This window comes from Microtus ochrogaster, unplaced genomic scaffold (assembly GCF_000317375.1).
Source record: "Microtus ochrogaster isolate Prairie Vole_2 unplaced genomic scaffold, MicOch1.0 UNK1, whole genome shotgun sequence".
In the NCBI taxonomy this organism is placed as follows: Eukaryota; Metazoa; Chordata; class Mammalia; order Rodentia; family Cricetidae; genus Microtus; species Microtus ochrogaster.
Genome location: NW_004949099.1, coordinates 34,195,307 through 34,208,005, shown reverse-complemented (window position 1 = coordinate 34,208,005; position 12,699 = coordinate 34,195,307). Strand labels below are relative to the sequence as shown.

Genomic DNA, 12,699 nt, shown 5'->3' with positions numbered 1-12,699 from the left:
ATACAGGAAGGTAGGATAGGGGAGCAGGGAAGCACATATCTTAATTAAGGGAGCCATCGTAGGGTTGGGAAGAGACTTGGACCTAGAGGGGCTTCCAGACTCCAGAGTTTTAACTAATAGAAAAAAACACTAGATACTTTTGCTAATGGAAGATTAAAGAAGCTTGAGGGCTGAGATCTTTCCATAGATTTCCTTACTGCCAGTTTAAGATTCAAGGATGTTTTCTCAAATTCAATAATAAATTTGAATATGTATTACCTTTCTCTTTTTAGGTTTCAAATAAAGGAGATCGAGTAGTAGAATGTCAATTAGAAACTCATAATCGGAAAATGGTTACATTCAAATTTGACCTAGATGGTGACAACCCTGAAGAGATAGCAACAATTATGGTATGTCTTCATTTGAAATTCCACATTTTTCTATAGTATTTGGTCTTACGTACATGTCCTAGGCAACTATGCAGTATTTTGTCATCCACTTTCATTTTGACAAGTGATTTTTAATTTCTCTTTTACAACTAGCATACCCAACCCATAGTCTATGATTTAGAGGTATTTTGGTTTAAGAGGTAACTTATGGATGTGTTCAGGGTCTTAAAAAGAGAAATAGTATCTTAAATACCAAGTACACAATACCCCTGATGTATAGATAGAAGTCATAAGAATGATAAGAAATGTACTAATAGATTGATACATGTTTCTCATAGGTGAACAATGACTTCATTCTAGCAATAGAAAGAGAATCTTTTGTGGCTCAAGTGCAGGAAATTATTGAAAAAGCTGATGAAATGCTAAGTGAGGATGTCAGTGTGGAGCCTGAGGGTGACCAGGGATTGGAGAATCTACAAGGAAAGGATGAATATGGTTTCTCAGGTTCTCAGGTAAGTTCACCATACCAATAATGGGGTTGCGTTTATTTAAAGTAGTTCTGTATTGGCACACATTACCCCTATGATTGAGAATGAGACTTTATGCTCTCCAGGAGGTTGCATGTTGAGAATTAATATTTGCTTCTGTTTGTTGTAGAAATTAGAAGGAGAGTTCAAGCAACCAATTGCTGTATCTTCCATGCCACAGCAGATTGGTGAGTTGTTTTTTTTTTTTTTTATTTGTTTCCATTTGATAAAAAATTGTATGTGGCAGTAATGGAATCTTGAGTCTTCACCCATGTATAGCAATATACATGAACTTCAGTGATTTATTTTGTTCAGGTGTTCCTACCAGTTCTTTAACTCAAGTGGTTCATTCTGCCGGAAGACGGTTTATAGTGAGTCCTGTGCCCGAAAGTAGATTACGAGAGTCAAAAGTTTTCACCAGTGAAACATCAGATACAGGTAAGGATTGATTCAGCCATGTTTAAGAAAATCTTTCACCAAATCCCTCATATGGTAGGAGCTTGATTAAACATTAGTTCATGATCAAATGAAAAGTGGAAAATTTAATTAAAAAGTAACATAGAAAGAGAAAATAGATTATAATAGCATCAAAATAAAATCTAGAGTTGGGCATAGGCACATGCATGTGATCCCATTGTTCAGGAGACAGAAAAGGAATGATCAGTAGTTTGAGGTCATCCTGAGTGAGACTCTGTCTTAAAAAAAGACAAAAAAATGTGCTAGATATAGTGGCACACACGTTTAATCCCAGCACTCTGGAGACACAGGCAGGCAGATCAGTGTGAACTCAGGGCCAGCCTGGTCTGCAGAATGAGTTCCAAGACAGCTGGAGCTGTTAGGAAAACATAAATAAATAAATAGATAAATAAATAAGTAAATGACAGGTGTGCTAAGTAGAACCTACACCATAGTGTGTTCATTTCTTTATTTAGAGATTGTTTTTGGGTTATTCTGTGTTTGGTTTTCAAGGAGTATATACTCATAAGCTGCCTTACTCCATCAAGCTACTACTTAATTTTACTGTTTTACAGCATGTCATTTTTTTGGGAAATGTTATAATTCTTACTGATGTATATATAACATTGTTGATAATCTAATAATGGTTCCTCAAAGACTCTGAATCCATGCTTTTAAAATAGGTTAATTTCTTTCTGTTTTCCTTTCTAGTTGCTGCCACATCTCAGGGCCCTGGAATGAACTTATCTCACTCTGCTTCATCCCTTAGTCTCCAGCAGGCTTTTTCTGAACTTAAACATGCCCAGATGACTGAAGGACCCAATACAGCACCTCCAAATTTCAATCACACAGGACCAACATTTCCTCCTTTCTTGACTGGCGTTGCCGGTGGCCCAACTGTAGCAGCATCCTCACCATCAGTATCAGTCCCTCTATCAAGCAGTCCTCTTGCTGACATGTCCACATCAGTAATGCAGTCTGAGGCTGCATTACCCACTGAAAAAGGCATTGTCGGAGTTAACACCAGCACAGGTGTGATAACTTCAAGTGGTCTCACCCCATTGTCTGTGTCACCAACGCTTTCCAGTGTGGTTTCCAGTTCTACAGCACCTACTGTTGTTGCGGTGTCTACATCCCAGCCAGTTCAGGCTCCCACATCTGGGAGCATTGTTTCTAGTACAGGCAGTTTTCCTTCTGGGACATTTTCCACAACTTCAGCTACTACAGTTGGTAGTGTGACTGCCCCAAATGCTAAGCCTTCAGCTGTATTATTACAACAGATAGCAGGCAGTACTGCTGGGGTAACCATAGTGACATCAGCCTCTACCAGCACTCCATTCCCAGGCACAGCTTCACAGCCATCCCTTCCTCTTAGTAGCAGCACCTCTGCTCTCACTTTAGCGGAAACTGTGGTGGTTAGTGCACACTCACTAGACAAGGCATCTCACAGTAGTACCACAGGATTGGCTTTATCCTTTTGTGCACCACCCTCTTCCTCCTCCTCTGGAACAGCAGTGTCTAGTTCTGTTTCTCAGCCTGGTGTGGTAAATCCTTTGGTCATCTCATCAGCTGTAGCTTCTACACCTGTCCTCCCCCAACCAACAGGACCTACTTCTACACCTTTATTACCCCAAGTACCCAATATCCCACCCCTGGTACAACCTGTTACCAACGTGCCTGCTGTACAGCAAACACTCATTCATAGTCAGCCTCAACCAGCTTTGCTCCCCAACCAGCCTCACACTCACTGTCTAGAAATGGATGCTGATACCCAATCCAAAGTTCCTGGGATCGATGACATAAAGACTCTGGAGGAAAAACTGAGATCTCTCTTTAGTGAACACAGCTCATCTGGAACTCAGCATGCTTCTGCCTCGCTAGAGACATCTTTAGTAGTAGAGACCACTGTCACACCAGGCATCCCCACCACTGCTATAGCACCAAGCAAACTCATGACTTCCACTACGAGCACTTGCTTACCACCAACCAATTTACCATTAGGAGCAACTGGCTTGCCAGTTATGCCAGTGGGCACACCTGGGCAAGTTTCTACCCCAGGCACACATGCTTCAGCCCCAGTCAGCACTGCAACAGGAGCAAAACCTGGAACAACTCCCCCAAAGACATCTTTAGCTAAGACTGTGGTAAGATTCATTATTAAATGACTAAATAAATGTGATTATTCCTCGTCCTTCCCTCTCTTAAGCTAGTCTTAAGCTAAAATGTAGTCATAAAGGTGTCTGGTATGTTAACTGGTCACTCAGTTTTAAAGTGACAGCAGTTTTAAGGTGTAAGTACAGTAAACACAAGAATTTTCTCTTTGTTTGAAATGTGGCTGGATTTTTAGGTTATGTTGAACAATTTTCTTAGAATGTATAATTATCAGGTAAAATATAAGTGTTTTCCTGGGTGAGTCTTATGCCTATTTAGAGTACACATACCACCACATAGACATACACAGATATATATAATTTAACAGTATAATAAATCCTTAATGAGAAAATATTTTTTGCTGAATTGGTATATCCTAATTAGTTCTGTATCCCAAAAGAGAACAAAATGTTTTACCAACAAGACAATAGTTTACCATCTTCAAAATGAGAATGAAATAAATATTCTTTTTGTACATTCCAAGATAGACATTTGAAATTAATAAAAAGTTGGAAGTTGATAAAATTGATATAATGAAATAGGGAATAATCTCATTTACAAATTCAATGATTAGAATGTATTTAGTTCTGCTATTGTAGATTTCCTCTCATTCTGTCTTTGTTCCTGTTCCAAGTCACAAGACTGAATAACTATTGTATTATATATTTCTACCCTTTTTCTGCATTGCTGATTGATGGTGGAATTCTTTTGACAGAAGAGTAATGCTATTATAACTAGCGTTATAGCATAAAAATACAAAACAGAAGAATATCACTTCTTTACTCTTGTAATAACTTGGATAACTGACAACTGTAGTTTGTTGCTGTCCAAGAGATACCATAATTTGCTATCCTGAAAATAGAGCAGAATTAGAAATTTTTCTGGTGGCATGTGCCTGTAGTCTCATTTACTCAGGAGTCTGAAGTGGGAGACTAACCTGGTCAACACCTTCCAAAAATTGACTAGATGTGGTGGTATGCCTGTAATCCTTCTAACAGTTGACTAAAATGTATTAGTACATGCCTATAACCCTAACACAGGTTCAAGCTATCCTGACCTATATTACAAGACCTTATCTCAAAACCAAAAAAAAATTCAATGTACAGTTTTTACTGAATATTTATTGATATTTCTCTATTATAAATTAAAAGGGTTTTTGATCTTACCATTTTAAGTCAGGGACCATCTGTATAATCTTTATGTAGACAAAACAAATTACTTGACAGTAATACATTTTTTACCTTTTATTATCAGTCTTAACCCTTGTTTATTTCTAAACCTGCTTGTTTTCTTTGAAAAGTCCTGTTTTATTTTTTTTTCTTAAATGTGGTGGCTTACAAATTTATTGATGTACTGCTTTTTTTTAAGGCTTGTTTTTGTATGTATGAATGTTTTGCCTTTGTCTATCTGTGTGGCACTTGGTGCCTGGTGCCCACCAAGATTAGATCCCCTAGAACTGGAGTTGTGAGTTTCCATATAGATTCTGGAAACCAAACTTAGGTCTTCTGCAAGATTAGCCAGTGCTCTTAACTGTTGAGCCATCTCTCCAGCTCCTGACTTTACATCCTATAAAGAATTTTTTCTTTGCCGGGTGGTGGTGGTGCATACCTTTAATCCCAGCACTTGGGAGGCATAGGAAGGTGAATCTCAGTGAGTTTGAGGCCAAACTGGTGTCTACAGAGTGAGTTCCCGGATGGCCAGGACTTTTGTTACCCATCATAACTCATTATAATGTCTTTAGTTATGATGTCCTCTAGGACAGATTAGATAATATAACTTAAATGATAGAAGTATGCCACAACTAAACACATTTTCATTTCATTCTTCTGCATTCAAATTAGTAATTTTCTTTTTAGTATATAACTTTACCAATGGTGTCTCATAGATTTGAATTTTCCCTCATTATTATAGGTGCCACCAGTGGGTCCTGAACTTCCAGCTGGTACTCTATCCTGTGAGCAGCTGACACCTTTTCCTGGGCCTTCTCTAACTCAGGTGCCCCTAACTTGGCAGATTATTTTCTATGCCTGTGCTTTCCTTCACAGAATTTGTATAAATTCTCCACTACATAATCTGGGCTTCCACCTTGTTTTTTGACTGTGTTTTAATACCATCCTTTTAAACTATCTGACAGGCCAGCATGGTGGCACATGCTTTTAATCTCAGCATTCAGGTGAATCTGTGAGTTCCAGCCATCCAGTGCCACTCAGCAAGACCCTGCCTCAAACAAATAAATGAATGAATAATAAAGTGTATCTCACTATACTAGTCAGATGGCAAGCTCTGGATTCAAATGAGAGATCTGCCTCAAGGTAGATTTGGGTTAGAAAGCAGTCAGAGAAAACACTTGATGTCAAGTCAACCTCAAGCTTCTACATACACGCATGTATATAAGCCCACCACCACCACACACACACACAAATAAAATGAAATTTTGAGTGGGGAAAGAAAAGTAAGGTAAAGCTTCTAAGCCACTGTAGAAATAAAAAGTTGTATGTAGTCAAATTTTATCTAGAAGTTCTGAATTAGAAGAGACTTGTAAGTCAGCATTCTTAAAATCTCTGAAGCCCCTCTACCCCACCCTGAGAGTTTTTTACTTTCTTAAAATTCAGTGTTCATTCTATTTAAAGAAAGGAGCCATGCATAAGCAGTCTTGGTAGAAGAGGTGTATAATTCTACCACTTTGGTGAGTCAAGCAAAAGATTTGTGGGTATGAGGACACCTGGCCTACAAAGCAAGTTTGTGTCCAGAGGGAAGGGTGGAAACCACATGAGTAATTCCTTATGTGTTTAGTATTTCTTTCATTAGTGAAATAATTGATGTATCATGTAGTTATACCTACTTATAAATTTTAGTTTCACTTTCCCTACTGCTCTGCTACCAATGCTTTAAATGACATTCTCATCAAGAAAGCACTTGTTCTGAATACATTGTAAACATGAAAAAGCTTCTGACATGAGACAGCAAGTAAATTTGAAATGATATTTGTAATTCATTTTTAATTATATGTCAGAAAATTATGACACATTACTTACATTAGAAATCCAGTATGAATTTATTTCTACTACTTTGTTCCTTATTTTCTATAGATATGTTAGGGTAAGGAACTTGCTACAAGGGTATGAACTCCAACAGAGAACACACTCTACCAGACCAGCCATAAAATTTCAAGAGAAAAGGATGTGTAATGGAAAAGCCTATAAATTGGGAATGAATTTTTAACCTGTTTTTCATTAGAAACATGTATTCAGAAGCCTGGCACTATGGTGTGGGAGTATCACTTGAACCCAGGAATTTGAGACCAACCTGGGAAGCATAGTAAGACACGTAATTCAGCATCCAAATTTCTAAGGGAAGATAAAGTGTAATGAGAAATATGTGGAGTTAATGCATAAAAGTCTGCATATAGGAAAGAAAAACAATAAGTTTATACCAAACGTAGAAGGCACTTGAGTTGTACACCAGTGAGGCATAGTACTTCCTTACTGTCATCAGTGAGAAAAGGAAGTACACATCTTAAAATCTGAAGGATAGAATACCCTTGATAATGACTGAATGTGTCAGTGCTGTCTTATTCAAAAGCAGTTCCCAGAAAGAGGTATGAAATTAAGAGCCAGACAATGCAGTAAAAGCCCCCACAAGACTAAACTAGGAATATTACTGTACCTTGATGGCTTGCCTGAACTACACAGCAAAGAAACATGTTTTTTAAAAAAGAAAGAATATGAGACTGGTAAATAATCTAACAATTGGTGATACACTTTTCAGAATGTGTTTTTAGATAGAAGACAGTAAATTCCCTAACATTAAGCATAGAAGATAAGATCATTTTTGAATCTACAAAAGTATAAATCCTTTAAGGACTGATAGACTGACAACCTGATAAATTGTCGTGTTACACTATGGCAAATACTGTGTTGTGATCTAAAGCATAAAATAATGTGTTATATGTAAATTAATTATATATAGTGACTAAAGCTACTAAACAACTTACCATACTGTAACTGTGTTTTGTTTAGTCCCAGCAACCATTAGAAGATCTTGATGCTCAATTGAGAAGAACACTTAGTCCAGAGACTATTACCGTGACATCTGCTGTTGCTGTAAGTTTTTAAAGCCTTGAAAAAAATCTCTTCGAATTGTTTTCTAGAGCACAAACTATGATATAGATGATTAATACCTAATTCTTCCTATTCAGTCATTGTCAACAGAAATGGCGCAGACTATTGAAAGATTAAATAACTCTGACCCCTCATGTAACTATGGAAAAGATATCAGAGATGCTTATTTTGTTTTACTTCTTTACCTCTGGGTAGATTATATTGCAGATTGATTTTTACTAATTTTGTATTTAAGCTTTGGAAGAGGTTAAATGCCTGTGACAATATTTTGGTTAAAACTACTTTCCAACCAGGCTGTAGTATTACAGGCCTTCAATCCGAGCACATGGGAGGCAGGCAGGGGGATCAGAGTTGAAGGCTAGCCTGGTATACAAAGCAAATTTCAGGACAGCCAACACTACACAGAGAAACCCTGTTCCAAAAAAAACCATATATATTTCAGTAAATATCTAAACTATACTATTTAAATATCTTGTTAAAGGGACTGGAGAGATGGCTTAGCAGTTAAGTACACTTCCTGCTCTTGGAGAAGACCACAGTTCAGTTCCTAGCAGCTCACAACCCAGAGTAGGAAGTAGTAGTCTTTTAGAATGATGTTGAGAAAAAGAATAGGAAAATACTTTTTGTTTTGATTTATGAGACAAAGTCTCACTATGTAATATAAAGAGTTCCTAAACTTAAACACAGACTGACAAGTGACATAAAAAAATAAACTTACATATGAAAAGGTACGTAACTCAACCTTTGGGGAATCTAATGCCTTTTTCTTGGTTCTGCTGGCATTCTTTTTTTCTTTTTTAAATTCTGTGAGTAAAAAGGTAGTAAAGAGTTAAGCAGTAAAGAAAGTAAGAGAAAGCAGTAAAGAGTTAAGATCCAATGTTTCTTCTTAAAAGCTGCCTCTTGATATAGACCTTTAGGATGTAAAAGAAAAAAACACTACACTAAACAAAAGTATCTCTTCATATATACTATCTTTCTGCCATTTTACATAGACCAGAGAAAAAGTGACAAGGCAAAAGTTGTAAGAATGATTAAAACTGAAGATTCTGTGGTATCTGTGTGTATGTGTTTTGCAGCCTGTATCCACGATGGCTTCAGCAGCAGTTACAGAAGCAGGAACACAGCCTCAAAAGGATGGTGAGACACCCCTTCTTACTTTCATTTTATCAGGCCAAATTCTACGTGTAATTGATAATTGATATAGTTTTTACACACACGGGGGGGGGGGGAGAAAGAGAGAGGGAGGGAGAGCGGGAGGGGGGGTTCTCTGTAGCTTTGGAGCCTGTCCTGGAACTCTCACTCTATAGATCAGGCTGGCCTTGAGTTCACAGAGATCCATCCACCTGTTTCTGCCTCCTGAGTGCTGGGATTAAAGGTATGTGCCACCACTGCCTGACTGTTTACTTTTTAAAAGATACAATTTTGAGAATGTTGTGCACTTTAGACTATTATATATAACATTTGTGTGGTTTCCTGAATGAGGAGGAAATATCTAGTATCTAAAGCAGGAAATTTTAGTTGATTAATGAGTCTTGAATGATTATTGGGGTGAAGAAGTACATATAATAAGCATTGTATGGTTTCATAGCATAAAATCATTTGTTATTAGCTAGGCAAGAACCTTGCTATAAGAGATTAATTTTAAAATGTAAGTATATTTATAAAAAGTAGTTTGTGAGCCCAAGTATAGTGGTGTGCCTCTGGAATCCTAGCACTCAGTATGCAGAGGCACAGTAATTTTGAGCAGAAGGCCAGAAGTAAGCCTGGCTACAAAGCTAGACACTGTCTCGAGGGAAGAAAGAGGAAGGGTAGTCAATTTACAGGTAATCTACATTTGTAACACTGTGTAGAAATACAGTTTAATTGGAAAAGCCAAGTCAAGTTAAAATTCTAAATGAAACACAAATGAAACTTTATAAAATATCACTACAGAAAATATCAGTATAAAATTATAAAAGTGTATGTATGTATGAAAATATCATAAACCTATTTTTCTGTGTAGTTGAGGCACACTCAAAAAAATAATAAAACCTCCTGAAATACTATAGAACACAGATTTATCCTTTTCCTCTCAACTGTCTAGAACAGAGTCCAGAACCGTTTGGTTTGTTTTCTTGTTTGTTTGTTTTTAATAGGGAGGGCCTTATGTAGCCTAGAGTAGCCTGAAATTTACTACATAGCTAAGAATTACCTTGAACTTCTGATTCTCCTACTTCCACCTTCTGAGTGCTATAATTACTGGCATTTGCTACCATGCCTAAATGAAACTTTTTTTCAAAGGCTTTTCAGGTCACCAGTCTCTAAAATCATACTTCAAACTAACAGTAATTCATAATATATAAATGGAGGAGCTTGGCTGTGTTCCAATAAAATGTATTTGTAAAAATGGGCAGTAAGCAGAATCAAAGTTTTCTAATGTAGGAACAAGTTACAAAATCTGAAACACAGCCCAGAGTAGGCAGTAGTAGTCTTTTAGAATAACATTTGAGAAAAAGAATAGGAAAATACCTTTTTTGTTGTTTTATGAGACAAGGTCTCACTATGTAATATAAAGAGTTCCTAAAATTCAACACAGACTGACAAATGATACAAAGAAATAATTTTGTTTTGTTTTGTTTTTTGAGACAGGGTTTCTCTATGTAACCCTGGCTGTCCTGGAATTCACAGGTTGGCCTTGACCTCAGATCTGTCTGCCTCTGCTTCCCAAATGCTGCGATTAAAGACATGCGATATGAAAATAACTTAATAAAAATTCAAAACAAAACTATAAGCAATAGCATTTCTCAGTATCATTGGAGAAAGCTTCTGATAGTCAATTTAGTTATATCTGTTAAAGTTGTAGTCCACAGATCTATAATATCAAAAAAGGCCAGTATGTGATGTAGGATTTCCCTCTGTATGCTGTAAATATGTTTTATTGCCATTGGTTAATAAGCTGCTTTCGGCTAATGGCTTAACAGAATATAGCCAGGCTGGGAAAGATAGAGAGAGAGTAGGCAGAGTCAGGGAGAAGCCATGTAGCTGCTATAGGGAACAGATGCCTGATGCCGGACGGAGCCTTAATGGTAGGCCACCACCATGTGACAATACACAGATTAATAGAAATGGATTAACTTGAAGATATAAGAGCTAGCCAATAAGAATCATGAGCTAATACGCCAAGCAGTATTGTAATAATAAAGTTTCTGTGTGATTATTTTGGGTCTGGGTGGCTGGGAAACGAACAAGCAGCCTCCACCTACAAGTATGTTTGCTCAGCAGACAGAAATTCCTGCTGCCACCTGAGTTTGAGCTTCAAGACTCGTGAGAAAAGAGATCCAACTGCCACAGGTTGTCATCCTAACCTCCACACACATTCATACTTGTGTGAAGTGTGCATACATATACACACACAATAAATAAATTAATTGTTTATGTGTGTGTTTTTAAAAATACAAATTGCCCTGGCGTTGGTGGTGCACGCCTTCAATCCCAGCACTCGATAGGCAGAAGCAGGCAGATCTCTGTGAGTTTCAGGACAGCTAGGACTACACAGAAAAACCCTATCTTGAAAAATATTAGTGAGTGAGCGAGTGAACGAACGAACGAACTGATCTTGCCTGGTGAGGTGAATCAATGGTTAAAGGTACTTGCCTCACAAGCCTGACAACCTGCTTAAATAGAGAGCTGAGTCATAAAAGTTCTCCTCTCACATGTACATGCCCATACTCACATGCAGACATCATAAACAAACCATAGTCATAACTAAAAATTTTTAAAAATAAATCTTTAGCTGTTTTGCACACCTGTAATTCCAACACTTGGGAGACTGTCCCAGAAAGATCAAGTTTATGGTCAATCTGAAGTAGCAGACAGTCTTGAAGGGTGGAAAAAGAATCTTTAATATCATATTTCTGATGGGATTGCAAAGAAACTGGAAAGAAATATTAATTTTGCTTCTGTCTTTTTGTTTCTCAAGCCACTGAAGGCCATGTCCTAGCAACTAGTTTAGGAGCTGGTGTTGTTAAGATGGGACGATTTCAGGTAAGATGATCATTTTCCTTGCTTTGGTCCTCTCTATTGGGGCCAAGGTATATAATAAAATTTTAGCCAAACCTGGTGGCATGGGCTTTGTTTCCAGATACTTCATTGGGAACCAGAGGCAGGAGGTCTTCCTGGGATTACAGAGTGAATTCAAGTCTATACTTGTAATTTAGTGAGGTCCTTTTTCAAAGTAAAAATAATTTTCCAACACACTAAGAAAAGTAATATTTATATATTTATGCCTAAAATAGTTTACATATTTAAGATATTTTTCTTAGGATTTAGTCCTCAAGTGAATTCAACATCAAATGATACTACATTTTATTTCCCTACTTGGTCTAACCAGTGAGTTTTCTGGCTCATGGTACAAATGAAACTTTTCACAGCCACTTCAAAATAATTTTGGTGATAGTCCTTGGAGTTGGGAATTATAGGTGATAAGTCTTAATTCACAAACTTCTAAGAGTTTGGAATGGACTGAGTTTATATGATGAACAAGCCCTGTCACGAATCTGAAGTTTAATATTGTTGGGTATAATTTATTCATAAGAAACATTCATGATCCTGTAACCTGTTATTTATAATTTGACTGAGACATGAATTTGAGTTGTTTCACATGAGAGGTAAAAATGAATCATTGATTCATCAGGCACTGAGACTGTGCATCTAAGTACTGATGTGCTGTCTCTGTAGTAGGTGTTTAGTTTACTTTACAATGATTGACGAGACTATGAAAAGAAATTCTACTGGTTCACTGGCAAATAAGTTGATCCTTCTTTCACCCTCATCCCCTGTCCCACCCCTCCCACAAGTGTGCTGGGATAACAGGCATGCATCACCAACCCTGGTCTACTTGGTGCTAGGGATCTCACCAGAGAGCCTCTTTCATACTAGGCAAGCATTCTACCAACTGAGTTATATCAGAAGCAATCCTTCTTTTGACTGTCCATGCCACAAATAAAGAACAACTTTCTTCTTCTTCTTCTTCTTCTTCTTCTTCTTCTTCTTCTTCTTCTTCTTCTTCTTCTTCTTCTTCTTCTTCTTCTTCTTCTT

General features: G+C 37.3%; 1 protein-coding gene across 19 annotated transcripts in view; it reads left to right on the top strand.

Moving 5' to 3' along the window:
• Wnk1 (WNK lysine deficient protein kinase 1) overlaps positions 1–12,699 on the top strand; it is a 121,002-nt gene that overhangs the window by 94,552 nt on the left and 13,751 nt on the right. For 18 of the 19 annotated variants that reach the window (XM_026788135.1, XM_026788134.1, XM_026788124.1 and 15 more), the window contains 9 exons: positions 273–389; positions 707–880; positions 1,026–1,083; positions 1,211–1,333; positions 2,063–3,495; positions 5,414–5,497; positions 7,522–7,605; positions 8,700–8,760; positions 11,582–11,646. In XM_026788135.1, coding sequence (XP_026643936.1) covers positions 273–389; positions 707–880; positions 1,026–1,083; positions 1,211–1,333; positions 2,063–3,495; positions 5,414–5,497; positions 7,522–7,605; positions 8,700–8,760; positions 11,582–11,646 — 2,199 coding nt within the window. The remainder of the gene's footprint in view (positions 1–272; positions 390–706; positions 881–1,025; positions 1,084–1,210; positions 1,334–2,062; positions 3,496–5,413; positions 5,498–7,521; positions 7,606–8,699; positions 8,761–11,581; positions 11,647–12,699) is intronic. The other variant, XM_026788128.1, reaches the window with a different exon arrangement.